Source organism: Neopsephotus bourkii, unplaced genomic scaffold (assembly GCF_033783945.1).
Source record: "Neopsephotus bourkii isolate Nb327-2 ecotype Australia unplaced genomic scaffold, CSIRO-AGI_Nbou_v1 NB_959, whole genome shotgun sequence".
NCBI classification, from domain to species: Eukaryota; Metazoa; Chordata; class Aves; order Psittaciformes; family Psittacidae; genus Neopsephotus; species Neopsephotus bourkii.
This window is the reverse complement of record NW_026901453.1, coordinates 159,352-186,724: the sequence shown is the minus strand read 5'-3', so window position 1 is coordinate 186,724 and position 27,373 is coordinate 159,352. Positions and strand designations below refer to the sequence as shown.

Here is a 27,373-nt window from a genome sequence, read left to right as displayed (position 1 = left end):
GTGCCATGCCTGATGAAACAGGAGAGCGAAGCAGAAGACACCACTGCTATGGTGATAAAGCATTAGAACACATCCAACAGGGGAGAGGAAGAAGAGGAATCCCAAGCCACAGTTCCAACTGCACAGAACATCCTCAAGAAAGGATCAGGCCCAGTGTTAGTTGCCTACAGTGGCATCCAGCTCCTCTCCCATAGCCTGCAGGGCAAAGAGGACACAGCAACAGGTACAAAAATGTAAAGGGGTTTTTATTGATTCAGAGGTTAGACAAAGGCACCATTTGAGCTCAAAAGAAATGCAAAACCAGCCCCACTCAGTGTTAGCTCTGCAATCATCCCAGGAAGAAAAAAGGCTCTTTTGCATTTCTCCAGCATTGTGAGAATTCCAGCTTGGTCACAGTGAAGCCACCCCATTGCCAAGGCAGGCACAGAGCCACAGCCCCTCTGCTCAGCCCAGAGCAGTCCCTGTGCCAGGGCTCAGGAATGCAGCAGAACAGGAACAAAACTTCCAGGAAAAGACCTGGCACCTTTTGTTTTCCCCTTGGCCTTTCCATGAGTCATTTGCTCAGTTTGGTCCTCGCTGATAGGAAATCACAGCAGTGGCCTCAAGGAGAGAAGCCTGGGACAGCATCTACCTCTCCCCTCCTCACAGGCCAGGGACCTGGTCTTTGCTGGGGATGCTTCACCCTGTGCCATGGTTTTCCCTCCCCAGTCAGTGATTTGAAGGAGAAGCCCATCTCCTCTTCACAAGGATTGTGCTGAATAAGGAATCCAACCAAAAGCCAACCAAATCAGCCCCCAAGCCCCTTGTCTACCACCTCCTTCCCTCCCCTCCCATCAGTCATACCCCCCCTTCCCTGCTGCAATGGGTGTTGTAGCAGTGTGCAGCGTGTGGTGGTGTCTCATCTGCTTCGTGGAGTCACTCAGCTGGAATAAATGGGAACAAAAACATAGATTTAGGGAAAAAAAATAAAGAAAACCCCCAAAGTAATCACGGTTTAAGGCAGGAAAAGGCTGCGAGCTGGATGCAGAGTGAGCACAAAGGGAGGAAAGAAGAGTGAAGAACACATTGTTCTTGCTGTGGAGGAAAACCATGGCCAGATCCAGGAATGTCAACTGCTTGGGAAGCCTTCCCTGGATCACAGCAGCGTGCAGGGAGCTCTCTCAAGATGCTTTCAGCTAAAAGCTGCTTCCACTCAGACCTTCTTTATAGTCACAGGGACGCCAGGGCAGCTCTAACACGCGTTCCCCTAGAGCCCCACAGTCCTATGCCACATACTAGGGCTGCCCTTTCTCTCTCTCTCCCCATCTAGGGGATCCCAGTGGACCCCGAGGGCTGCTGAGGAAACCAGCACCATTCACTTCCAACCCCTGTCTCCCTGCAGCCACGTGCTTTCAAGAACAATAAGTCAAGTGCTTTCAGTTCCCCATGGTATTCCCAGTTTACTGGAAGAGGTGGGTTTCCATGAAAAGGATGCCTGAAGAGAGTGATTCTCAGACAAAAAGAGAAGCTCCCAAAAGCAAGGGATTCCAGAGGATGAGGCATCCAGAGCAGACACACAGTCCCCAGGGCTCAGTGTGGGAGGGAGACAGCTCAACTCCTCCAAACAGGAGGGGATTCCACCACCAAATCACTCCATAACACATGGAAGGCTAAAGGCCAAAGTCTCATCTGGGTCAGTCTGCACTGACAGCAGGGTCCTCCAGGCCAGGCTGGAGTCCTACATGGGCAAAGGCCACTGGCAGCCCTGCAGGGTCACCACAGAGCAGTATAATGGCACTAGGACACCGCACACAGTATCCTAAGGGAGCAGCAGGATGTGCCCAAGGAACAAAGACTTTTCCATGAGCTCACAACGAAGATGGCTGGCTCAAGGGCACATGAAGCCAGTGGTTAATAACGCTGTCTCAGGCCTTGAGAAAGCATCTGTTTGGCAATAAGGCTTTATTTAGGCTGTGGGATCAGGAGCAGCTCAACACATCTTCATCTCCTTGGCCAAAGCCAAGGCAAGAGTGAAGAGATAAAGCCCATGTCCTTTTCTTGTCCTCAGATCACCACACTGACTGTTAGGCTCTAAAGACTTCTAAAGCAGAAAGCACCTCACTAATATTTGCCAGATTAGGGCCCACAGAGGAGAGGCTGAAACCTCCCCAGCTCTTACCCCCCCTCTCCTGCCCTAAAACCCCAGCAGAATGGGAGGAAGATGGGCTGAGCTCTCAGGTAAACCTGCCCCACAGAGAATAACACCCCCAGAACCAGGACAAGCTCTCAGCCAGCCCTGAGCAGCAGCACTCAAACTGTCCCTCCCCAGATGACACACACCAAAAGCCCTTCACTGCTTCCTAAAGTAACCCTGTGTGTCATTGCCTACAGAGCATCACCTACCCAGCACCCAGGCCTGCTCCCCAACCTCCTGCTGGGGAGCAGCCAGAAGTTCAGCTCCTTCTAGAGTGAAACAAAAGCCTTTAGAGCCGGAGGATGCTCGGGCTCGCCGCGACCTCTAGAGGCCAAAGCTCCGGCATCCGCAGACACAGATCCCGAGATAGAGACCGTTAACAGCTCCTTTAATAGGGAATCAGCACAGCCCTGCCTTGGGCCGCATCCCCTCTTCTACTCTACTCAGCTCTTCACCCTCCCTGGCCCCAGAGACAGAGGTGGAGAGACAGAGAGAAAAGCGAGAGAGCTCCGTCCTGGGACAGAGCCCTAAATGAACATAACCAGGTCTTTACATGTCGCTTTTGAGAAGGCTGCCAGGATGCTGGCAAACACCACGTCAGGAGACTGGGAGGCATCCACGGCCGTGTGGATCCCACGCTTGCTGTAGTAGGACACCAGGGGGGAGGTCTGGGTGTGATAGGCCTTCAGGCGCGTCCTCAGGGCTGTTTCATTATCATCTGAGCGGCGGATCAGGGGCTCTCCAGTGACCTGGGAGAAGCAAGGGGACAGTCTCCAGCTGGCTGCAGCCTGGCACACTGCCCCCTTCGCTCTGCAGCTCTCACAACCCATGCTCCCCTCCTCCAGACACAGCCCTGAGCTGCAGGAGCGATGCCCGCGTCTGCAGGGCGAACCCAGCACAGCCAAAGCAGTCCCAGAGCAGTCACTGAAGAGAGGAGGATCCAGCATCGTGGCCGTTCCCCCACACACCACTCTGCTTGCTGAAAGCAGCCAAAGGAGCCTTAAGAGCAGGCTACAGTTGCTCCCCAGGAGGGAAACGAGTCACAACCCACTGCAACTTCAGCTATGGACAGAGTCCTGCATGGCTCCATGGAACAGCCATTCCCTTCACTCATCCCGTGCCATCACCTCAGGCTGCCCAGGCAGATCCCCACGCTCCCCAGAAAGCCAGGGCAGGAGGCAGGAGAGAAGGAAAGCAATGAGGTTTTTTCCAGGGATGCTGCAAAGCATCAGCTAAACCCAAAGCAAGGGAAGCTGCAGCCTGGGGAGCTCACATACATCGTCCTTCATGTGCTCTTTCGGGGGTCTGAACTCCTCGTGATAAGAGCGGCCGCTCGCTGGGTGAATCAGCCTGAGACAGAAAGCAAGAGTCAGCAAAGGACAAGCTCTCCTGAACCTCAGACTCAGCAGCATCTGAACATCTGCAAGAGCAGCCCCATCAGCCTCTCTGTGCTCAGAAAAAAGCCCTGCTGGTTATTTCTGTACCAAGGGCCTCTTCAGGAGCACAAAACCAGCAGCTGTGCTAAGAGATGGAGCTTTTACTTTATGCTCTCCTGGGGAAGAGAGCCAGCTCCTGGAGATGAGAGGGTGACACCAGGCAAACAGGGGCCATCATGGACCACAACTGACCCCAGACAGGATGCTCAGCAGTGCTAAAATATAGAAACACAGAATCACAGAGGGGTTTGGCCTTAAAGCTCCTCCAGCTCCAAACCCTGCCACAGGCAGGGACCCCTTCCACTGGAGCAGCTTGCTCCAAGCCCCTGTGTCCAACCTGGCCTTGAGCACTGCCAGGGATGGGGCAGCCACAGCTTCTCTGGGCACCCTGTGCCAGCGCCTCAGCACCCTCACAGGGAAGAGCTTCTGCCTAAGAGCTCAGCTCAGTCTCCCCTCGGGCAGGTTCAAGCCATTCCCCTTGGTCTGTCCCTACAGGCCCCTCTCCAGATTTCCTGTAAGCCCCCTTTAGATACTGGAAGACTGTTTTAAGGGCTCGCTGGAGCCTTCTCCTGTGTAAAGGAGCAGCAACACCTCCAGAAGAGCAAGAGCACAGCCTAAAGGCTGCCCTGGGTCACCACACAGAGCAGGAATCCCCACATCCCGAGTGGGAGAAAAGGATTTACCGTCCGGTGATTCTCCGGATCAGCAAGGAGTCAGGAATGCTGAACTCGATGACTGAGTCCAGCTTCTCTCTCCTCTTGTCCAGGAGCTCATCCAGCTGCAACAGAAAGCACCCAGCTCAGCAGGCCAGCGGCAGAGGAGCCGGTGTCCAGGGAGGGAGGAGATGCTCACACGTACCATTTCCGCCTGCTTCACCGTGCGCGGGAAGCCGTCCAGGAGGAAGCCGTTCTTGCAGGGAGGGGAGTCCAGGTTGTTCTCGATCAGCTCCACCACCATCTCATCACTCACCTGGGAAGGGGGCACAGGAGGGATCTTAAAGGTCTTTTTTCACCCCAAGTGATTTTAGGTCACCCCGATTTTACACACAGCACGTCCAGAGCTGCTCTACTCACACCAGGCTGTTTGAACAAGCATCCCTGGTGCCACAAGACAGGAGCTAACAGGGTGGAAGCTGCGTGTTCAGACCTGAAGCATTCCCTGCCATGGGTGTCACCCACCACCATGCAGCCACCACCACATTCCACACCAGGGACTTGGACCAGTGCTACCACATCTCTGTTCCAAAGGTTGCTGGGTGTCAAGGGACACCAGCAGCCTGAAGGCAAACTGGAGATGAGGGAGGTCACAACATAACCTCTACTTCCTGCTACTTTGTACCTTCACCCACAGGGCCCTGCGGAAGCCAGGAAGGGTGAAGCAGTTGCTCATTGACTCATAAACCTGGTGTGAAGGTAAATGCCTTCAATGGCTGACAAGCTCTGCCCTGGCAGCCTGGTTTTTCCCACATACCGGCAGGATTAGCGCCCTTTGGGAGGCACTAACAGGCACAGCAGCCCCAACAATAGCTGTTTATACAGGAGCAGAGCTGTTTTCTCCCAACACCCGCAGCTGGGACCCAGCAGGATCAGGGACCAGGCTGTGCCAACACACAAACAAGCACCCTGGGATGGGAAGCGCTGGGGTGGGGGGGAGCCTGGGGGAAGGACCAAGCCCCTTCTGTGTGTTCCTGATTACTGCCTTCAGAGGCAGGGGTTCTGCTTCCCCATCGAGCCCAAAGCCCCATCCTGAGGCCATGCTGTGGCCCAGCCATGTTATCACAGAGCCAGAGCATGGTGCTGGGCCGTACCTGCACAGCAGCCCTGTGGAGCTGCCCCACACACACGTGGCAGATAGCACCAGCAGTGCAGATAACAGCCCTATCTTTCATAACCAGCTGGGCTATTGCAGGCTCGGTGTTGCAATGCAAGCCTGGAGTGAAAGCTGGAGCTACGCCACTTTGTCCTCCCAACCTGTGGCCTGCAAAGTCTCTGTGGGGGGCTGTGAGCCCATGAGCCAGCAGCAGCGCCCAGATCTGCCCCATACCCCTTTGTTTTGGGGCAAATCACTGCAATTTGCTGTCCCTAATGAGGTATTTCAGTCACTTTGGCAAGACCCTTGGAAAAGCAGTGTGTCAGAGGCCCCAGCTCTTGTCCCCTGGGGATCCAAAGCATCTCTCTTGCACGGCATTACCCAGTGCCCACTGTAACTAGCTCAGCAACACCCCTGCATCTATTTTTGCCTTACAATTACAGACAAATGGCCTTCATGCAGAGCTGGGACCCTCTGAACAAGGTCATCCAGCCCAGAGGAGCCCAGGTACGATGTGAAGTGAGACCAGAGCTACAAAGCCTGACTGTAACAGCCTGCAACTTCAAGGATAAAGCTTCACCACAGTGCTGAGGAACTAGGGAACCCCTTGCACCCCACCCTAGCACAAAGAGGGACACAGGCTGCTGGTAAGCAAGGAGCAACTGTGGAGGGGAGGTGTTTAGAGAGGGTGTTTACTCCTGCAGGATAATGAGAAGGGAAACCCCCGCCCTGCAATCTGCCTCCTTCCCCTTTGTCACCGAGGCTTCTAATTACCAGGTGGCTTTGGGCTGCTCCCATTCCAGCACACCCCCGGTACCCACCAGCTTCCCGGCGTCCATCGTCTCCTTGAGGCGCTTGCCCAGGTCGGAGCCCGAGGCCACCATGGCCCGCAGCATGTCGCCGGTTGCTAGGTGGCACACGCAGTAGGTCTCTGCCAGCTTCGGGGCCTGCGGGAGGACACAGACACACCGGGGGGTGCTCAGCGGGAGGGCTCCGAGGGGCTGAGGCCCAGCCACAGGACGGAGCCCCAGCGCGGCCTTGTTGCCGCTCTGCGCCCGGCAAACACGTGGCAGGGCCCGCGGAGAGCGCCGGTTTCGGGGCCCGGATACCGGGTCCCCGCTGCCACCCGTAGAGAATGGACCGGGACAAAGAGCCCCAGTGCACGGGTACAGGCGTAGGGCTGAGCCGGCAGCGGAAAGAGGTACGGAGCCCCCGGGTCGGGTCAGGGCAGGCCGCCCGCCCCGCTGCCTCGGCGAAGGGAAGCGAAGCCGGACACCGGCGTCACCCCAGAGCCGAGCGGGCCGGTCCCGCCGCCGCTCCGGTTAGCACCGCCCGCCCCCCGGTGTCCCCTCACCTGAGTGCCCTTCCCCGCGCCGGGCGGGCCCAGCAGCACCGCGCGGATGCCCCGGCGGAGCCCCGGACCCGAGGCCTGCCCGCGGCTATCGCCCGGCTGCGCGCTCGGAGCCATGGCCGCCGCCGACTGCGCGCCAGCCCCGCCCCGCGGCCAATGGGCGGGGACGCCGGGAGCCGCGTGACTCATGGGCGGGCTTCGTAGCCTATGGGCGTGGTTTAGCGGCGAAGGGGAGGGCTTGCAAGGGGGAAATGGGCGTGGTCTCGCTGCAAGTGGGCGGGGTTTCACTGCAAGTGGGCGGGGTTGAGCGGCACTGCGTGGCGGGAGCGCGCCGCGCCGGCCCGGGTCGCGCTGGCCGCGGGCTCGGTGTGCTCCTGGCGCTGCAGGCAGTGCTGGCCGTGTGTCACGGCACAGCCCGCACACTGCTGGGCTCCGCAGCACGGTGCCCTGCTCTCTGCGCCGCTCCCCCCGTCCTGCGCGGCTCTGGCTGCGGTCAGAGCCAGGATCCTACAGGAGACAAGAGCTCCCTTGGCCCTGGTTGCCAGGAGAGCTCATGGCAAAGCCAAGACCACAGCGTTGAGTATCCAGGATAAGTGGTTCCCTTTCACCTCCTCTGCAGGGGCAGCTGAGAGAGAGCATTGTCTCCTCAGTGACACCAGAGAGGGAGCTGTAAATGAGACAAGAAAGAAATGCCCTGCTCAGCCTGCAGTGTTTGCGGGATGGAGCAGTGGAACCGATTCCCAAGTGCGCAAATGCAGCCAAAAGACAGGACTGAGGGACCAAACGGGGCATGTGCGTGGATGGGATCCGCTGCTGGGGAGCCCACCGAATCTGGCAGCAGCAGCACCAGGGCACAATCAGTCCCTGTGGGCTTCCTGATCCAGTCCCTCCCAGTCAGTGTCCCAGTCAGACGGGGTTTCATCTGCAGGAAGCCTCCTTCCCCTGGCAGCAGTATCTCAGAGGTATTTTGGGCTCTCTTCCCCTCCATGGTCCTTGTGCACACAGTGACTGGCTGCAGGAGGGCTGGGGGTGAGCTGCCGGTGCGGGAAGGGGGCTCGGTGGGGATCGGGGTGTCTGCTGGGGGCAGCCCCAGCCCTGGATAAGGTGGGCGAGGGGTGGAGCATTCCTCAGAAGGGATGAAGGATGCTCCGAGGCAGCTCAGCCAATGGGGTGGCTGGATTTGGTTGCCATGGCTATGGTTGGGAGGCAGAGCTAGGAGGGGGGTGCTGGCATACAACGGGTGCAGGGCCCTCCAAACACAGGGTCTGGGGGCCCGGGGCAGGCGGAGAGTTGGGGCAGGACAAGAGGCACCGCTGGGGCCACTCCATTCTCCTGCGAGACCCATGGGCAAAACCTGTTTAAATGCTTTCTAAGGTAAGTGCGGGAGGACGACGCGGGGCTGCCGGGAAGCACAGCCGGGAGGGATGCCTGTGCTTGCTGACTGTTGGGAATGATGGCTCAGTGCCCCTCACCAACCCCTCGCACTGCTTCTGCCCAGAGACCTCGGACCCCCAGCAACAGCAGCGCCTCGGGGTGCAGCGGGAGCTCGGCGTTCCTTGGGGACCCCCCCTGGCATTGTGCCTAGGCACTGGGAAGGAGGCATCAGACCTTGGGAAGGAGGGATAAGACCTTGGGAAGGAGGCATCAGACCCTGGTAAGGAGGGAATGTCTGTCTGTGGCATGGGCTGGCAGGAATGACCCACTTAAATGACATCATTTCTGTGCCAGCCGGGGGGGGTGAAGGGCTGGTTGGGGATGGGCAGTGAAGGGCAAGGCTGGAGGAGTCACTCTCCTTTCCCAAGTACGAAGCTTTAAGAGCCTCAAACCCCATTTTTTTCACCCCATTCCCCATCTCTGGAATTCACTGGCAGTGCTTGCTCAATGCATGGCACCATGCGGCTACTCCGGGTCAGCGTGGGCCTTCCCTAGTGCCCCTCCAGAGTGCTGTAAGGTCTCTGCAGGGGAAGAGGTGCAGCTCTGAGGTGTGAAACCTCTGCCTCTCACTCACTACAGGTCAGGGAGACCCCTAAAAGCCCTGGAGCTGGACCTGGAGTGGGGATGTTCCATGTGAGCTTGCGCTGGGTCGTCAGCTCCCTGGGTTATGGGATGGACTGGATCCAGGGGAGCCAAGTGTGTGAGCTTAAAGCTCAGTGTGCGAGCCAGGAAACACCCTGCAGCTTAACTTGTCCCCTAGCTGCACACCCAGTATCATGGGAGGGAAATGAAACTGGGACCACAGCAGGGATCCAGACCATCCTCAGCGAGTGGCCTGTGCTGTGCTCTGTCAGGGTGCCTCTTTCCATGGGGCTGTGTGCCTGGGTCCATGAGACAGGGAAACCACAAGGGATCTTCACCCCATGCAATGTACAGCAGATCCAGCTACATTCAAGAGCGTGATGGGATGTGTCCTGGCATCTATAGGCCATCTGCTTTGCAGTGAATTTGGCCTTGGTGCTAAACTTGCTTTGGGTTGGTGCTGAGCTGCAAGGTGGGGGCTCAGAGTGTACTGGTGTACACTGGTGGAGCTTCTGGACCTTGCTATTCGCATCCCTTTCCTTGTTTTCCCACTGCGTTGCATACTTAGAAGCTAAACCCTACTCGAGAAGGCCTCAAACTCACCTCAGCCATGAACGGGTACCTGAATGAGTCCAACTTCATGATGGTGGAGGAGGGCTTCACCACCAGAGACCTGCTGGAGAACCTCCTCGTGGAGCCGTGCCAGGCGGTGAGGGCCGATGCTCGCTGCTCCCTTGGCAGAGGTTGGCACGGGGGGGGCCAGTGCTGCTCACTGCAGCTTTCCCCCAGGGTGCCCAGCAAGCCTTCTTCGTGGCAGACCTGGGGGACGTCGTGAAGCAACACCTGCAGTTCCTCAAGGCCCTGCCCCGTGTGAAGCCGTTCTTCCCAGTTAAGTGCAACGGCAGTGAAGGAGTGATTCGGCTGCTGGCGGAGCTGGGGACAGGCTTTGCCTGTACCAACAAGGTAGGGCTGTGGGAGGACAGCTTGGGGGAAGCATCCTTTGGGTATTTCATAGCAGGGCTCCATTGTAAAGGTCGTTTCCAACGTGGTTGCTTCTGTGATGTGTGAGAGAGCGGCAGGGCGCAGGTTCCTCCTCCCAACACAGCTTGGAAATCCATGTTCATGCTTGTTCCCTCTGACCCTCATTCCTGCCTCTGGAACTGGTGCCCTGCCTGGCAGCAAGGCAGGTCCCTGGGGTGCTGCTGCCCCAACCATCCACCTCCTGATGGCTTTAAAGCTCCCTGCTCCCTCCTGCAATAGCCAGATTCCAGGGAGGGACCAAAGACTGAGACACTTGTACATAGTTAAACGGTACCAGGAGGGGAAAGTGCAGGGTTGTGACAGGTCAGACCAACGCTGCCACTGTCACCCTCGCTGCAGCTCACAGGGGACTCATGCACCAACCCCATGCTAAACCCACTCGTTTCCTCCCCTCCTCGTCTCATTCCACTCATAAACATCTTGCTGCAACCTGCCCCTATGAGGACAAGGTCCAGCGTGATCCCTTTGAGCTCTTATGGCTGTTCCCTGCCAAAGCCCAGGCTGTGATGCTGGCCCAGGGCTCAGCGCGGTGCCGACGTGTGTGTTGTGTCCCTGCAGGCAGAGATCGCACGGGTCCAGAGCATCGGAGTCCCCCCTGACAAGATCTTCTACAGCAGCCCCTGCAAGCAGGTTGCCCACATCAAGTATGCAGCGAGCCACGGGGTGCAGCTCATGGCCTTTGACAACGAGGTGGAGCTGAGCAAGGTGGCCCGGAGCCATCCTCGGGCTCGGTGGGTGCCCAGCAGCATCACTGCACTGGGAGGGGGGGGCTGGTGTGGGAGCTATGGGGTGGCTGTGGGTCTGAAACCCCTCAGCACCGGGTGGCTTTGCTCTGCAGGATGTTGTTGGGTATCGCTGCTGATCCCAGCCCTTCTGCCCATCCGAGTATGGCCTTTGGGACCACGCTCAAGTCCTGCAGGCACCTGCTGGAGATGGCGAAGGAGCAGGCTGTGGAGGTGGTTGGCATCAGGTACAGTGCGTGGTCCTTTATCTATAGGGACCGCATGGAGGTTGACAGAGCCTCCAGTGCCTCTGGTGGGGAGTGAGGTGAAAGCAGGGACCTGGGGAGGTTGACCCCTGTTGGGACCAGTTTGGGGCAGGTCTGGACCTCAGGGGGGCTCTGAGGGGCCGGTCAGACACTCAGCATTGGGATGGTGTGTGGGGAGCCTGCAGGGAGCGATGGTCCCAGCGCTGTGTCCCCTCCCTGCTCTCTGGGGGCACAACCCCTGCTGAACCAGGGACCGTTCCCCAGCTTCCACCTCGGGAGCCGTGGCCTGGAGCCTCAGGCCTTCGCTCAGGCTGTGGCTGCGGCACAAGTGGCCTTTGACATGGGCACGGAGCTGGGCTTCAGGATGCACCTCCTGGACATCGGAGGGGGATTCCCTGGCACTGAGGACACCACGGCCCGGTTCAAAGAGGTACGTGGCTCGGGTCAGCAGGCAGAGAGTGGAGGGTGCCTGGGTCTGGCTCCTGCAGAGGGGCTGAGCTAACCCAGGGGGAACATCTTATCATGGAGTCATGGGATGGTCTGGGTTGGAAGGGACCTCAAATCTCATCCAGCTCCATAGGCAAGGACCCATTCTACTGGAGCAGCTTGCTCCAAGCCCCTGTGTCCAACCTGGCCTTGAGCACTGCCAGGGATGGGGCAGCCACAGCTCCTCCGGGCACCCTGTGCCTCAGCACCCTCACAGGGAAGAGCTTCCTCATCACCACCCTGAACCTGCCCTGTTTGGGTTTGCTCCCATCACCTCCAGATGGCTGCTGTGATAAACTCTGCCCTGGACTCGTACTTCCCGGACGGCTGCGGTGTGGACATCATGGCACAGCCCGGGCGATTCTACGTCACCTCTGCCTTCACCCTGGCTGCCACCATCACTGCCAGCAAGGAGGCCCCCATGGAGCATCCCGGCTCCGATGGTGGCTGGGATGGGACCAGCCCCACCGAGTGCCCGAGCCCCACTGAGCCCTCTCCCTGCTCCTCTCCGGAGGACCCTGCCAACAAGAAGAGCCTCGTCTATCACCTCAGCGACGGCATCTACGGCGCCTTCAACTGCCTCCTGTTTGACAGCCCCTGCCCCACACCTCAGCTGCCCAAGGTGAGGATCCACCCTGGCTCGCTCCCTTGCTGTGGGTGGCATCGAGCCCAAGCCCTCCTCTGTGCCCCAGGGCTCCATAGCAGAGCAGAGCAGGAGCCCCGGGGCTGATGCTGCCCTGATGAACCAGCAGAGCTGCAGCCCCCCCCCGGGCTCATAGGGTGATGGTGATGAACCAGGTGCCTGTGGCTCCACAATGGCCTCATTCCCAATGGATACCCCATTGTTTCCCTGCAGAGACCCTGCCCTGAGCCCCCCTCGCACAGCACCAGCCTCCGCGGCCCCCTTGGCCATGCAGAGGACCGCCTGGCCGACGGCCTGGCCCTGCCCCAGCTGCACGTCGGGGACTGGCTCATTTTTGAGGACATGGGTGCCTACAGCATCAGCACGGCCCCCCCCGGGCAGCCCCAGCCCCACGTCACCTACGCCATGTCCCGTATGGCCTGGTAAGAGGGACATCACCCTGCATCTCCTGCGTGAGGAGGGTGCCGGGGATGGGGTGAATCCCATGGGAAGCGCTGCTTTGATTTCCACCTGGGCTCTTTGCCCATGGGAAGGGGTCAAATCTGAGCACCAGAAGCTGCAAAAACCTGGTTTCAGAGGCAAAACTCTGGTTTTTAAGCCTTTGACAGGCTTGAAGCACTTTGTTACTGGGGAAGCCACCTCTGGCTCCGGGGGAACCCGGAGCTCCCCCATTCCCAACCCTATCCTGCAGCATCCCACAAGGGGCTGCTCTCTGCCGTTGTCTCCATCATGCAGGAAAACCGTCCAGCTCTTCCTTGGGAAGCCACCACAACCCGGAGACGACCACGAGAGCATCTGCACCCCTCTGTCCTGCGGCTGGGAGATGGCAGAGTCCCTCTGTGTCACCCCGGTCTTCGCTCCAGCCGGGATCATCTGATTCCCGGGAGCACCGGAACCATCCTGCCCGCCGCTGGCATCGCCCCATGGGGAGCCCTTTGAAGCCTGTGCCATAAAGCCTGTTTCTCCTGCCCGTGTGCTGTGTGTGCCGCCGGGGCAGCGATGGGGCCGAGCAGGTTTGGGCTCTGGGAGTTATGGAGTTACCGGTTATCCAGAGCTTCCAAGGAGGCGTTTCCCAAGTGCGGATGGCTGGAATCAGGCTGCAATAGGCAGCTGGGTGCTGTGCTCGTAGGGAAGGTGGGGCTGAGCACCCAAGCCTCGGGCACTGCTGGGGTATGGGGATAGGGAGGGAGAGTGCCAGGATGGGGGGGACTTGGGGCTCCCACCCTGGTCCCCGAGCTCTTGGCAGCCCTGATGGGAGCTCTGCCCTGGGGGGGTGGTCCCGCAGAGCACCCAAGCTGCTGGGGAACCGGGACATGGAGAGAGCCCAGGGACTGGGAGCACTGGGGGCACTGAGGAGGACTGAAGTGTGGGGATGGGGTGCACTGGGAGCACTGGGAGTGTTGGGAGCATTGGGAGCACTGAGAGCAGTGGGAGGACTGGGGATGCGGGGAGCACTGGGAGCATTGGGAATGCTGGGAACACTGGGAGCACTGAGAGCACTGGGTACCCTGGGGACCCTGGGAACACTGGGAGCACTGGAAGCACTGGGAGCACTGGGAGCACTGGGGACACTGGGAACACTGGGAGCACTGGGGACACTGGGAACACTGGGAGCATTGGGAGCATTGGGAGCACTGAGAGCATTGGGAACACTGGGAGCACTGAGAGCACTGGGGAACCTGGGAACACTGGGAGCATTGGAAGCACTGGAAGGGAGGACTGGGGACGCTGGGAGCACTGAGAGCATTGAGAGCATTGGGAGCACTGGGAGCACTGAGAGCACTGGGGACCCTGGGAGCACTGGAAGCACTGGGAGCACTGGGAGCATTGGGAGCACTGGAGACCCTGGGAACACTGGGAGCATTGGAAGCACTAAAAGCACTGGGAGCATTGGGAGCACTGGGAGCACTGGGTACACTGGGAGCACTGGGAGCACTGGAAGCACTGGGAGCACTGGAAGCACTGGGAGCACTGGGAGCATGGGGGACGCTGGGACAGCCTCTGAGGCAGCCACAGCCGCCGGCAGGGGGCGCTGGGGCGCGGCGGGAGGTCTCTCCTCCGCCCCGCCAGGGGCGCTCTAGCGGGAATGATGCCGGTGCCTCTGGTCCACCTCATCTCCCTGGCTCCACTGGAGCCTCTCAGCCGTAAAGCGCGGGGCGAGAGTCGTGGTTGCGGTGGCGCTTGACGGCGGGCAGCGTCGTGAAAGGCCCGTGAAGGACAGCGGCGGCGGCTCGGCCCTGTCCCGTCCCGGCGGTGTTAACGTCGTGGCCGTGAGGCCGCAGGCCCGGAGCCATGCCGTTCTGGGACCTGCAGCAGCAGCTGGGCATCGATGTGGACAAATGGCTGCTCCGGCAGAGCATGCCGCAGCCCCACGGCAACGCCGGCTCTTGTCACGCCTTCGAGCGGGAGTGGGTGGAGTGCGGGCACGGCCTGGGCCAGACCCGCGCCCGCCGCGAGTGCCAGCCCGAGTACGAGGACTTCATGGAGTGCATGCACCGCACCAAGCTGGTGAGTGCTGCGGGACCCCTTGCTGCCCGCACCCCCCTTTGCAGTGCTCCGCAGCGGTGGGGAAGCTGCTGCTCCCCTGCGGGCTGGGACCGCGGTCATTCTCAGTATTAAACCGTGTTGCAACAGCCTGGAAGTGTTGCAGGGCCTGAACCCCAGGGAGGGGGGGCTCTGCATGGACACAGCTTTGGGGACCCCTTGAGTGCTTCCCACCCCCACCCCCCCCAGCCCCCTTCCATGTGTGTGTGTGCTCGGCCAGGCTGTGCGGCTGAAAACCATCCTGGAGCAGCGGGACAAGATGATCAAGGAAGGGAAGTACACCCCCCCCGACTACCACAAGGGCAAAGAAGAGCCGCGGCCGTGATCCATAGGGATGTGGCTCCGTGGGGAGGCGTCGACGTGGGATTCCTGCGGGAAGAAAAGCCACGGTGCAAGCGGGTGATGCTGTGGGGCTTCTGCTGAAGTGGGGGACACCACAGCGGGCACCTCTTGGGGCAGTAAATGTCTCTTCCCAACAGCCTTTGGCTCTGTCTTGGCTTTATTTCCCGAGTGAAGCACAGCTCAAGGGGCTGTGCTGGGGAGCTCCTGAGACACCCCAAACCCCTGCAGTGGTGGGGACCTGCCCTGGAGGGGGTCAGCTGCTCATGGAGCCAGCGACCTGGTGCCTTTGTGCTTCCAGCCCTGCACTGACTGCAGGAAAACCATGAGGAGTCAACTGAAAGTACAAATCCCCCCATCTCTCCAAGCTTATCCTGCAGAACCTCATCTTAAACCCACCAGCACGCAGGACTGGTGTGTACTGGGCTCCTTCCAGTCACTCACCAGGCACCGGAGTGGTGGATGAGGGGAAAACCCGGTACTAGCAGCTCATTCCCACTGGGATTCAGAGCAGTAGTGGGTGGGTTTAGTTTCTCTCCTGCCCTTCCAAGGTGTTGGTGGGGGCTTTGCTTTGGAATCCTGTGTCAGTGGGATCCACTTGGCACGTTTGTACCTCCCCAAGGCAGACGTTTCCCCCATTCCCTTCAAATCCAGCCTGGATTTGTAAGGGCATTGAAGCAGGTGAGTCCCTGGAAAGGGAGAGGGGAGTGCACTGAGCTTTAATCCATGGGTTTAATACTGGTGATTGTGGGTTTAATGCTTAATCTTTGATGCAGGTTCTGAGCTCCCTGATCCTCACAAAGCCCCACGCTGGGATGACCAGCTCTGCCCTGGGGTGATGCTGCTGGTCTCTGCCTCCTGCCCTCCTAATACATGCCTTTCTCCATGGATCGTCCCTTTGGGCACACACCTCTGTCTCCGGCTGGGAAATGGCCCCTCTCAAGGGCTCCTGTTTCTCCAGGCACCCTGTGAATGATTAACCAGGTGGGGGAAGAGCCACTGGTTCCAGGGCAGTCAGAAATTAGAATCAGCCTAAAATCCTGTAATGGTTTGGGTTGGAAGGGACCTTAAAGCTCCTCTGGCCCCAACCCCTGCCACAGGCAGGGACCCCTTCCACTGGAGCAGCTTGCTCCAAGCCCCTGTGTCCAACCTGGCCTTGAGCACTGCCAGGGATGGGGCAGCCACAGCTTCTCTGGGCACCTGTGCCAGCGCCTCAGCACCCTCACAGGGAAGAGGGTGCAGCCCAGAAAGCAACCGTATCCTGGGCTGCATGAAAAGGAGCGTGACCAGCAGGTCGAAGGAGGTGATCCTGCCCCTTTATTCTGCTCTCGTGAGACCTCACCTGGAGCATTGTGTGCAGTTCTGGTGTCCTCAACAGAAAGAGGACATGGAACTGTTGGAACAAGTCCAGAGGAGGCCACGAGGATGCTCAGGGGCTGGAGCACCTCCTTTATGAAGATCGGCTGAGAAAGTTGGGGCTGTTCAGCCTGGAGAAGAGAAGCTGCGGGGAGACCTCAGAGCAGCTTCCAGTGTCTGAAGGGAGCTATAAGAATGCTGAGGAGGGACTCTTCATTAGGGACTGTAGTGGTAGGACAAGGGGTAATGGGTTAAAACTGAATCAGGGGAAGTTTAGATTGGATATAAGGAGGAAATTCTTTCCTGTTAGGGTGGTGAGGCACTGGAATGGGTGCCCAGGGAGGTTGTGAATGCTCCATCCCTGGCAGTGTTCAAGGCCAGGTTGGATGAGGCCTTGGGTGAGATGGTTTAGAGCGAGGTGTCCCTGTCCATGGCAGGGGGGTTGGAACTTGATGATATTAAGGTCCTTTCCAACCCTAACTATTCTATGATTCTATTCTATGATTCTAAGAGTTGCTGCCTAAGAGCTCAGCTCAGTCTCCCCTCTGGCAGGTTCAAGCCATTCCCCTTGGCCTGTCCCTATAGGCCCTTGTCCCAAGCCCCTCTCCAGGTTCCCTGCACCCCCTTCAGGCACTGGAGCTGCTCTAAGGTCTCCCCTTCAGGAGCCTTCTCTTCTCCAGGCTGCCCCAGCCCAGCTCTCTCAGCCTGGCTCCAGAGCAGGGATGCTCCAGCTCTTACAGCAGCTCCGTGGCCTCCTCTGGACTCACTCCAGTGGCCCCCCATCCCTCTTGTGTTGGGGTCCCCATTGCTCAATGCAAAGAAAACCTCAGCATTGGAGGGTTTGACCTGAAGGTATCAATTCGGGTGGACTGTGCCAGGAGTGAGCAGCCAAGATCCCCCCACTGGGACCCTTCCCTGGCCACAGAGCAAGTGCTCTCAGGCCTTGACCTGCGTATCCTGGAAGTGGGAAGACTCCAGGCACAGCCCCTGGGAGAGCCATGCCAGCAGGTTCCTCCCGTCCCCCATTCCCAGATGGATCCATTGCTCCAGCCCAGATGGGTTCCTTGTGCTGGGGCTGATTCATGCCTGCATGTGGAAACATTCCCCCTGGTTGGGGCAGTGCTGGGAGGGGGCAGCAGCCACAATCCCAGCTGCAATCCAGGTTGGGATGCTCTGAGCTCGAGGCACGTCTGAGCCCCAAGGCTGGCTCCTCCCTGCTCCTCCCTTTGCCTGGGATAGGGTTGGAATGGTGCCACCCCAGCCCTTTGCAGCAGGGATGCCCATGAGGAGGCTTTAGGGAGGGGGAGAGGGCAGTGGGGCTGGGGCTGTGCCCATGGGGGGGACAGGGACCAGCATCACCCCCCTGGGAAACACCGTGTGGGGCTGAGCTGTGCGGGTGCAGAGGGAAGCACCCACGTTGCAGAGCTGCCCTTCCCAGGGGCTTCACCCACGGATGGGAATTTGGGGAGTGGGAGGTCAAATCTTAGGGACTCTGGGTGCATGCACCCCAACCACTGCAACTGCTCATTAGGACCGGTGTTAATCACCCTGCCCTTTGGCGGTGGCATGTTGTGCAGCTTTGCTGCAATGGCTGTGGACACTTGGCCCATGGCAGCATCCATGGGAAAGGCTGGGAAGGGAAACCAAGGAGAAGGAGAAAGCTGCTGTGGAGTGATCCAGGCCATGGGGCTGAATCGTGCTGAGTGGCTCTTTAGAGCCATCAAAACCTGATTGTTCTGGCAGAGGCTGCTAAGGCAGGTGGGGATGGCCGGGGCTGGGACCAGTGGGGCTGCTGCAGTTAAAAGCTCCAGGAGAGATTTCGCCTGATAAAGAGAATAATCCAAGAGCTGCTGCAAGCAATCGGATTCCTGGAGAGAGAAAACAGCCACCCCGGGAGGAGCCTGGGCAGCGGCCATGGGAACCGGGCTGAGCATCCTGGAGCAGCCTCTGCTTCCCACTGTTGATCCCCACGGAGCCCTGCATCCAAGATCCTGCAGCAGATCCAAGTTTCCAGTTTGCCGGTTGCCTTTTGGTTGGTTTCCTGCACCCAGCTCCCCCATTCCCGTTGTCCCATCGCCCTCCGGGAGCAGGAGCTGGGCTCTGAGCGAGTCCCCCTCTCCTGCAGCTGCAGCAGCGTCTGCAGCTCTTCTGCCTCCTCGGAGAGGGGGAGCAAACGGCTCTTGGGAGATGAATAATTGATCAAAAGTCAAGGGAAAAGGCACATTCCATCTCTGGGTTTGGGGGGGATGGAACGAGGGACAGCGGATGGATCCTGGAGCATTTCCCTGTGCTGCTGCGGATGCAAAGGGAGACCCCAGGGTCCCACCGTACAGCACGGCAATGGGAAGATGAAATGATTTCGGGAGGTAGGAGCTCCACTCCACATCCCCCTTTCCTCCCAAAATAGCAATTCCCATCTCCACCAAACAACGCAGGATCTTCACCTGCGTTCACAGCACCAACAATCCGGCGCCGCCAGCACTGGGGGCGGATTCTGGGGAGCACGTTCCGGGTGTGAAATCCACAGCGGCTGGAGCCGGCGCTGTGTCCCGGCTGCTCCCCAGGGCTCCGCACAACCGGGATTGGGCTGCTTTGCTCCGAGGGCACCACAAGGGACGAGGCCGGAGCCGGGCCGTGGCGCCGCGGTGACCAAGGGATGCATCAGCGTGCGGTGAGCAGAGTGTGAGGAGCAGCGTGTGCTGCCCCAAGCGGGGTCACCAGGGAGTCCTGCCCATTGCCCTGCTGAGCACCGGGGCTGAGCCGCCCGACCCGTCTGGGAGCTCTGGGGTGGCGCAGGAAGCGTCTGCTCCTGGGGCGCATTCCTCCTCCCAGCACGCCTGAGGCTGCTGCTCCGCTGGGATGAGCCCTTCTGGCTCTTGGGGATGGTGGGATCCGGGACCCACAGCCCCACTTACAGGATCCCAGAGTGTTTTCAGTTGGAAGGGACCTTAAAGCTCCTCCAGTTCCAACCCCTGCCACGGGCAGGGACCCCTTCCACTGGAGCAGCTTGCTCCAAGCCCCTGTGTCCAACCTGGCCTTGAGCACTGCCAGGGATGGGGCAGCCACAGCTTCTCTGGGCACTTGAGCACAGCCGTTGCATTTATCCACCAGTGCCATCTCTGGACCCCACAAGGGTGCACATGGGGGGAGAGAAGACAAAGCTGTACCAGGGCAGTGGGTACTGGTTTCCAGTATATCCTTTATTCCCACAGTGCCCAGCATTAGCCTGGCCCGGCCACAGCGTTACTGAGTGCTTTGTGCCCTCATCCCAAGCCAGTGCTCACATCTTTGAGGCCTTGACTGCTGCATCCATGGGCTCTATGAACCCCAGTGTCCAAGTGCTTCCTCCTGCCCTGCATTCCCCACGCCTGGATCCGGCCAGGCAGGGCTGCAGGGCAACACGTGCTCCTTTAGAGCCACGTCCCAAGTGTCCATCCACGAGTGTCACCACACCCCGCGCCGTGTTCTGCGCTGCGGCACACCCCGGCGCTGGAGGTGCTCCTGGAAACAGCCGCCGGGAAGCCGGGAGACGCTTTGGGATGAGATCTGAAAACTGGGGGGGGAGAGGTGCCCGTGGGGCTGCCGGGACCCCGGGCCGACCGGGGCGACGGGCTCGGATGAGCCTGGGGCCCTGGCCCGGCGCAGCCGCTCCCCGGGTCCCGTCGCTGGTGCGGGGCGCTTGGCTGTGCCGTCGGCCGGAGCGGTTTATCCTGCTCCGCTCCTGCGGGGCGGCCGGGGCTGTCCTGCAGCTCCAGCACCCCCAGGGGCTCCTGCTGGTGACCCTGCCTGCACCTCGGCTGCTGCTGGGACTGAGTCGGCTGGGGCTCGGATGCCTCCTGGCCCCGCAGGTGAGGCCCTGGGCAGCGCACGCTGTTCCCACTCTGCCCTTTCCAGCCTTTTTATTCCCTGCTCCTGGCCTCCCACCCGCGCCATGCTCCCTGCGCGGCTGCTGGCCCCGATCGATGGTGTTCTCATTACCCTGCGCCTAGAGGGCATCCGGAGGATGGGGTGGAAGGGGAGGTTATGGGGAGGCAATGGGGTGCCCGGGGAGGAGGGGGGGGCGCTGTATGGGCTATGGGAGGCTGATGGGTGGTTTGGGGGTGCAATGGGGGTGCGGGGTGAGGTAAGGAGGTGACGGGCACCGGGGTCAGGGAGAGCCGGGGGGGGAACCCGGGCAGGCGGGTGCCGGTGCCCTGAGCTGCGCGGGGCGGGAGGCGGCCGGGACCCCCCCGCCGCTCCGTTGCCGCCCCGGTGGGCAGGGCCGGGGGAGGCGCCGCGGCGGCGGGAGCGCTCGGCGGGGCCGGGAACGGGACCGGGAGCGGCTGCGGGGCCGGGAGCGCCGCGTCCTGCCCGCGCCGAGCCGCCGGGGCCGGTGCTGGGGCCGGGGCTGGAGCATCGGCGGGGGGTGAGCGGGGCCGGGACTGCGGGAGCAGCGGCGCGCACCCCGGGAAGGGCGGCGGATGGAGCGGGGATGGGCAGGATCGGAGCGGGGGATGGAGCGGGAAGGGAAGGAGACAGGGATGGAGCGGGGAAAGGCGGCGGATGGGGATGGGGATAGGGATGGAGCGGGGAGGGGGGGCAGCAGCCGCCGGCGCTGTGCTGGGGCTGCGCGCACCGGACGATGCTCGGGGGGGAGACATAGAACGGCGGGGGGGGGGGGGGCGGGCCAGCGCCGTGTGCCCCGCAGCGCCGTGCCCGCATCCGCTGCTCCCGCACCTGCTGCAGCCCCAGCCCCGCACCCCCGGCCCTGCACCCCCCCGAACCCCCTCTCCGCCCCCCTAAGGACCCGCATCCCCCGCATCCCCACATCGGCGGGTCCCCAAAAGCAGGGCGAGGGCTGAGCCCCCCTCAGTGCCGGTGTCGGGGGGGGGGGTGCGCGGGTTTGGGCCGCGGTTCCCTTTTTGCAGCTTTTCAATGGGGGGTGAATGACTCATGGAATCCTTTCTCCCTCCCTCCCTCCCTCCCGACGGGTTTTTGGGTCTCTTTGTTCCTGTTTTGCCGATTAAAATGATGCTCATCGGGAAGGGCTCGGCGCGATGGAGGCGGCTCCTGTGCCGCCGCGCATCGGTTGTAGGAGTCTCAGTCATTTCGTGTGCATTTTTCCTGCTGGAGCTGGAGGACACAATGAGAATGGGTTTAAATATGTCTCACGCAAGGTGCTCATTTCCCAGCGTGTGAAAGCAACGCAGCTCACCCCGGGTACCACAGAAAACCCGACCATTCCCCCCCCCTCCACCATTAATGGGCTTCCTTAAAGCTATTCCCACTCGGAGAGGGGGAAAATCCTGTAGGTACAAAGGGCAGCGCCGATGCGGTGGCTTCTTGTACCGAGCACAAAGAAACCGAACCCGAAAGGTTGGACTGTGCTTTGTGGGGGTGAGCTGGGGATGCCAGCGTGAGCGTTGCTGGCAGACGGGTGCCTATGCCATCATCCCTGGGATCCCCACCAGTGGGGAAACTGAGGCAGCAATGGGGAGCTCCAAGAGCCAACATTCACCTGCCCAAGAAGATGCTTGAGAGGCGTGAGGGTAGAGGCGTCCGCAATGGGACGATCCCTTCTCCATCACCACGGGCACCGATGCGCTGTTTCCTCCTCTGCAGGGTGCTGCCCGTGGGGACGCGCTGCCCGTGGCCCTGCCCGCGCTGCTGCCCGTGCCCGGGGCCATGTCATCCTCCGACGAGGAGACCCTGAGCGAGCGGTCGTGCCGGAGCGAGCGGTCGTGCCGCAGCGAGCGTTCCTACCGCAGCGAGCGCTCGGGCAGCCTCTCGCCCTGCCCCGCCGGAGATACCCTGCCCTGGAACCTGCCCCTGCATGAGCAGAGGAAGAGGAAGAGCCAGGACTCGGTGCTGGACCCGGCCGAGAGGGCGGTTGTCAGGGTCGCAGGTAAGGCAGCGCCACGCTAGGGCCCTCCAGGGATGGGCAATGGGGGTTCTTTCACTGCCCCCATGGTGGCTGAGGGTCTGGGGGCATCGCTGCTGCTCCTTGGGAAGCTGGGTATGCATGGGATTGACACGGACGGGATGGGGTGTAGGGAAGGATGGATGTGGCCAGGGTAAACACAGCTCTGTGATGGCTTTGTCCTGCTTGGCCCCGGGTTGCTCATACCCTCAGCACGCTGGAGTTAAGGGATGACTGGGCACCTCCAACGCTTGGCTTGGGTGACATTAAAATGCTTAATGAAGGCCTAAATGGATCCTTGGAGGAACAAAGCCATTGGCCAGGCTCCCGGGAGGAATTTGCCCTGGGAGGTTTGTGACTCCCTTGGCTGGTGAAGCTGGAGCTGCTCCTTTGTCATGGTGGTGGTGCCCGTGGGCACCCCCATCATTGGTCATTGGGGTGATCTGGGGTCCCTGCATTGTGGAGGGGACCCTGCCCATGCGATGCCCACCCTGGGGGAAGGGGCAGGGACAGGAAGGAGAAACAAAGGCAGGGATAACCCCGCCGTAGCTCATGGCTCCTCCAAGCACCGGTTGACGGGGCTGGCTGTTGTATTGGGAGGATGGAGAAGCTTTGCCCAAGGTGGTGGCTCCACCACTGGGATTTGCTTCTCCTCTCAAGGCAAATGGACACCGGAGGCTTTGGTTTGTGGCTGATGGGTCTGGCCCCTTCTCCTCCTGCTCTGGGGGGTCTTTGATCTGCTCCTGCTGGAGCAAACAGGGATTTGGGGCTGTGCCCGTGGGCAAACGTGGGATCCCCAGGGAGCAGGGGACCTGCACACGGGGCAAGGTTGCTCCATCCCAGCTCATGGGTGGCTCGGGGCAGGAAGAACCAGTTGATTCAAATGATGCTCCTCCAAAGCGCCCCGGCTGGGGCTGGGAGAAGCAAATGCACAGGGTGCGGCCGGGCCTATCCACTGCACCCACCATGCCCCCCCCCGCTCAAGGACCAGCTCTGCCCCCAAAGCCCCATCCTGCTGTGCTGTGTCCTGTGCCCCAGAGCTGGACCCTGCCGGCACAGCCACATCCCAATCCATGTGTTCCCTGGGATGCTTGTTGTCACCGTGGCTGTCTCCATCCCATGATTAAAGCCTGGGAGATGTCACCAAATCCAGTCTCACGCAGCTTCCCCATTAAAAATAACTCTGGAGGTGCAGCTCCACAGTGCTGAGTTGGGAAGAAAGAGTTTGGAGACAGTTTTGTGTCACCGGGTTTGAAAACGAGCTGAAATATTGATTCAGATCCTGCATTATTCAGTGGGTCTGTCTGCAGCATGCGGTCCTGTCCCCACCATGGGGCTCCAGCACCTGGAATGCTGCTGGCGGGATGTCCCATGGGGAAAGGGCACTGGGAACCCAGAGCTTGGGTTTGGGGGACACATGGGTGTGGGGTCTGGTGGTCTCTGCATCCCTCTGGCCATCAGAGCCAAGGGATGCTGGATGTGGTGGTGCCGTCCTGCAGCGCAAGGGGCACCTCGGTACCTCTGTGCTGGGCTCCCAGGCAGCCTCTGGAGTCGTTCCCTGCGTTGCTGGCACATCCCTGCAGGCTGTGGCACAGTGGGGAGCAGGATGGGGGGTGAGAGTCGCTGGGTCTCGCTCCAGCCGCTTGGCAGAGGGTGAGAGGGTGGTGGTTGGAGGGGGTTTGGAAGAAAAGGCTCTTTTACCCCAAACCTGTTGGCACTTGATCCTGGTGCTGGGGGGTGCTGGTGCAGGAGGGACCGTGGTGATGGAGAGCCAAGAGCTGTGGCTGGGGCTTGCCAAGGGCTGAGCTTGCTCCCATTGCAAAGGCTCCCGGGAGCCCTTTGTCCCCAGGAGCGTCCTCCGGTGCTTGGCCCAGCGCAGGGACATGTTCTTCATCCTCGGGACGTGGGAACAAACCTCCTCCTCCTCGGGATGGGGCAGGGGCCCAGCTGCTGTCCCCATGCCCAGCACAGGGATTCAGCAGTGCAACAAGGGCCTTACCTCCCAGTGCACCCAGTGCGACCAAAGCACTGTTTCCCACTGTGCCCAGAGCGCTGCATCCCAGAACTCCCAGCTCATCCCAGTGCATCCCAGCACAGCTCAGTGCAGCCCAACGCATCCCAGTGAGCACAGAGCGCTGCATCCCTGTGCATCCTTGTGCAACCCAGTGCATCCCAGCTCATAAGATCTCACAGGGAGCCAGTCCCCTCGGCCTGGGAGGGTCTGGGGGGAATTGGGGGTCCCCCCAGTGATTCCAGACGTGGCAGAATGAAGCCTCCCACAGAAATGGGGGCACGGGGGGGGCGGCATCCCCAGGATCCCCCCTCGTCCATCCCCTCCCCTCATTGTCCCTTCCCCCCCTCATCCCAAGGGCACCCGAGGTTGGATCCATCCCCCTTCACTCCCCCCTCCCCGTTTTTTGGCCACCACAAGATGCTGCTTTTTCACCCCGTTGCCATGGCAACCGGCGGGCCGGGCTCCCCAGCTGGGTTACCATGGCAACGAGAAAAGCCCCATCCTGCTCAGCCCAGACATCAGGAGTCTCCCACTGTCACCCGGGGACCCCCAAACTCTCCACTGGCACTTCAGGGATGCGCTAGGATGCAGTGCCCTGGGCTCATTGGAATGCACTGAGATGCCAGGGCTGTGCTGGGGTGTGCTGGGATGCTCTGGGATGTGCTGGGATGTGCTGGGATGCAACTGGGATACACTGGGAAGCAGAGGGATGTGTTGGGATGCAATGTTCTGGACTCACTGGAATGTGTTTGGCTGCACTGGGCTACACTGTGATGAGCTGGGATGCACTGGGATGTGCTGTGCTGTGCTGAGCTGGGATGCGGTGCTCTGGGCACAGTGGGAAGCAGTGCTTTGGCTGCACAGAGTGCACTGAGAGCGCTGGGAGGTAATGCCCTTGTTGCAGCAGGATGTGCTGGGATGCACTAGGATGCAGTGTGCTGGGATGCACTGGGATGCAGTGCACTGGAATGCACTGGGATGAGCTGGGATTCACTGGGATGAGCTGGGATGCAGTGCTCTGTGTACAGTGGGAAGCAGGGCTTTGGTTGCGCAGAGTGGTAATGCCCTTGTTGCAGTGGGAGTTGCTGGGATGTGAGGGGTTGCATAGGGATGCTGTGCATGCAGTGCACTGGGCTTCACTGAGATGTGCTGGGCTTCACTGGGATGTGCTGGGCTGCACTGGGATGAGCTGGCTTGCACTGGGATGTGCTGGGCTGCACTGGGCTGAGCTGGGATGAACTGGAATGTGCTGGGCTGCACTGGGATGAAGTGCTCTGGGCACAGTGGGAAGCAGTGCTTTGGTTGCATGAAGTGTACTGGGAGCACTGGGAGGTAATGCCCTTGTTGCAGTGGGAGGTGCTGGGATGTGAGGGGATACACACGGGATGCCATCCATGCAGTGCACTGGGCTGCACTGTGATGAGTTGGGATGCACTGGGATGTGCTGGGCTGCACTGGGCTGAGCTGGAATGCACTGGATGTGCTGGGATGCACTGGATATGCTGGGCTGCGCTGGGCTGCAGTGCTCCGGACACAGTGGGAAGCAGTGTTTTCACTGCACAGAGTGCACTGGGAGGTAATGCCCTTGTTGCAGTGGGAGTTGCTGGGATGAGCGGTGATGCACGGGGATGCACTGGGCTGTGCTGTGATGAGCTGGGATGTGCTGGAATGCACTGGGATGCCGTGCATGCAGGGCACTGGGATGCGCTGGGCTGCACTGGGCTGCACTGAGATGCACTGGGCTGCACTGTGCTGGGCGCACTGTGCTGCAGCACCCGTGTCACCGGGCTCGCTGGCAGCTCCGGTCGCCGCCGTGGAGCTCGGCGGGGCAGAGCGGCCCCGGGCGGCGGTGTCGGCCCCGGGGTGTCCGCCCGCCAGGAGGCGCTGCAGGGCCGGGGCGGGTGTAAGGGGGCGGAGCCACAGACGACAGGAGGGCGGAGCCAAACTATAGGCGGGGCCTCTGGATGTGGGCGGAGCCATCTTTAGTGGGCGGAGCCGCGGGTGGGGCGCGGCGCGGGCGGAAGCGGTGTCGCGCAGACCGGCCCCGTCCGCCGCGCCGGCAGCAGGAGCACCGGGGCCACCGGCACAAAGGCCGCCATGGCCGGGTACGTGCCGGGGCTGCTCCCGGTCGACCGCAGCCAGGAGAAGGAGTTCGTCCAGGCCTACGAGGACGTGTTGGAGCGCTACAAAGGTACCCGCGGCCGACGGGGCCTGGAGCGAGGCGGGGGCTGAGCCGGTGCACCCGGTGGGGCGGGATGGCCGGGCCCGGCGTTCCCGGTCTCCCCTTGTGTGGGGCCCTCGGGGGTCCCCGGCACCCCAGCACCTCACGTTCCCTCTCAGAGCACCGCAGCATCCTTCATCCCTGTGCCCGCACCCAGGGGAGGTGTGAGCCGCACGGGAGCCCCTCACCCTGCCCCGGTGTCCCCGCAGCCCCCCGCGGGGCAGTGGCTGGGCAGGGGTAAGGACTGATGCTGTCCGGGGGCTGTGGCGGTGCCGGTACCGGCGGTGAGTGTGCAGTTTTGATGTCAGCGGCTCTTCAGCAGGACTTGAGTTCCATTCCAGCCTTGGTGGTGGTGGTTTTCCCTCCTCGCTGCGGAGGGAGGCTTGTGGAGCCCACATTCAGCCCCACAGGGCTCTCTCTGCGCGCTCTGGTTTGTGAGCTTAGCAGCCAAGACTCTGTGAAATGCGGATGGCCGAGGCCAGCGGAGCCAGGAGCCCGTTTCCTTTTCCTTTCTGCCTGCGGGGAAAGGGGAATAATGGATTCCCTGCTTCAGGGGGTGCCACTCAAACCTCCCAGAGGTGGAAGCACGGCGCGGCCTCGCTCCGCTTTCACAGGGAGGAAAAGCCTCGTCGGGTGCCTTGGGAAAGCGCTGGGTAACGCGGCTCGGGCTCGGCCAAGGGCTTGACAAACTTTCCTATTAATAAAAAGCCTTTTGATGTCGCTGGATCCAGCGTAGAGCCGTGGAGGGGGAGCGGTGCGGCCGGTGCCAGCGCCTGGCAGGGAGCGAGCTGGCGTTTGCAGCGGGGTTTGCTTTGTTCCGCAAGGGGAATTGAAATGACAGCGCTGGATGTGCTGGTCCAGGCGGAACCGGGCCGGGGTCCCCTCGCCTGCCCCCGGGATGGAGAAGGTTTTAGGTAGTAACGCCGTTTGTTCACTGGGTGATGGTGGAGAGCTGGTAGTCGCTTGGAAATACCCCGCTGGGTGCTGTTTGATCCTGTTTGTGGTGTGGGGAAATGAGTGTTTATATTGGAGCTAAGCTTTCCTTTGCCTTCAACCC

The 27,373-nt window shown here is 60.8% G+C and overlaps 4 protein-coding genes across 11 annotated transcripts in view; 3 read left to right on the top strand and 1 right to left on the bottom strand.

Annotated features, from left to right (window-relative positions):
• Positions 1-227: 227 nt before the first annotated feature.
• On the bottom strand, positions 228-6,928 carry AK2 (adenylate kinase 2). 3 transcript variants are annotated; one of them, XM_061358917.1, is made up of 7 exons: positions 6,773-6,928; positions 6,240-6,365; positions 4,468-4,578; positions 4,293-4,387; positions 3,451-3,523; positions 2,727-2,922; positions 228-923 (listed from the first exon to the last, which is right to left on the bottom strand). In XM_061358917.1, exons 1-7 carry the CDS (start codon positions 6,884-6,886, stop codon positions 916-918), a joined length of 723 nt encoding a protein of 240 aa, XP_061214901.1. In that variant the 5' UTR covers positions 6,887-6,928; the 3' UTR covers positions 228-915. The 3 variants fall into 3 exon arrangements, with proteins under 3 accessions (XP_061214901.1, XP_061214902.1, XP_061214900.1); XM_061358918.1 differs by lacking the exons at positions 6,240-6,365; positions 6,773-6,928 and adding an exon at positions 4,662-4,840; XM_061358916.1 differs by lacking the exon at positions 228-923 and having other exon boundaries at positions 2,477-2,922.
• A 1,037-nt stretch (positions 6,929-7,965) lies between these two features.
• Positions 7,966-12,913, top strand: AZIN2 (antizyme inhibitor 2). Of its 2 annotated transcripts, XM_061358913.1 has the most exons (10): positions 7,968-8,143; positions 8,268-8,423; positions 9,354-9,494; positions 9,575-9,748; positions 10,385-10,557; positions 10,665-10,796; positions 11,079-11,244; positions 11,581-11,922; positions 12,157-12,365; positions 12,679-12,913. In XM_061358913.1, the coding sequence occupies exons 3-10, from the start codon at positions 9,396-9,398 to the stop codon at positions 12,818-12,820; spliced, it is 1,437 nt and encodes a 478-aa protein (XP_061214897.1). In that variant the 5' UTR covers positions 7,968-8,143; positions 8,268-8,423; positions 9,354-9,395; the 3' UTR covers positions 12,821-12,913. The 2 variants fall into 2 exon arrangements, with proteins under 2 accessions (XP_061214899.1, XP_061214897.1); XM_061358915.1 differs by lacking the exon at positions 12,157-12,365 and having other exon boundaries at positions 7,966-8,143.
• Positions 12,914-14,212: 1,299 nt separating this feature from the next.
• On the top strand, positions 14,213-14,961 carry NDUFS5 (NADH:ubiquinone oxidoreductase subunit S5). Its single transcript, XM_061358952.1, has 2 exons — positions 14,213-14,451; positions 14,708-14,961. The coding sequence occupies exons 1-2, from the start codon at positions 14,236-14,238 to the stop codon at positions 14,810-14,812; spliced, it is 321 nt and encodes a 106-aa protein (XP_061214936.1). The 5' UTR covers positions 14,213-14,235; the 3' UTR covers positions 14,813-14,961.
• A 6,822-nt stretch (positions 14,962-21,783) lies between these two features.
• Positions 21,784-27,373, top strand: part of MACF1 (microtubule actin crosslinking factor 1) — a 136,492-nt gene continuing 130,902 nt past the window's right edge. For 2 of the 5 annotated variants that reach the window (XM_061358939.1, XM_061358938.1), the window contains exon 1: positions 21,796-22,066. In XM_061358939.1, coding sequence (XP_061214923.1) covers positions 21,847-22,066 — 220 coding nt within the window. In that variant the 5' untranslated portion in view covers positions 21,796-21,846. Of the gene's footprint in view, positions 22,067-26,121; positions 26,287-27,373 lie in introns of those variants that run through there. The other 3 variants (XM_061358932.1, XM_061358940.1, XM_061358935.1) reach the window with 3 other exon arrangements.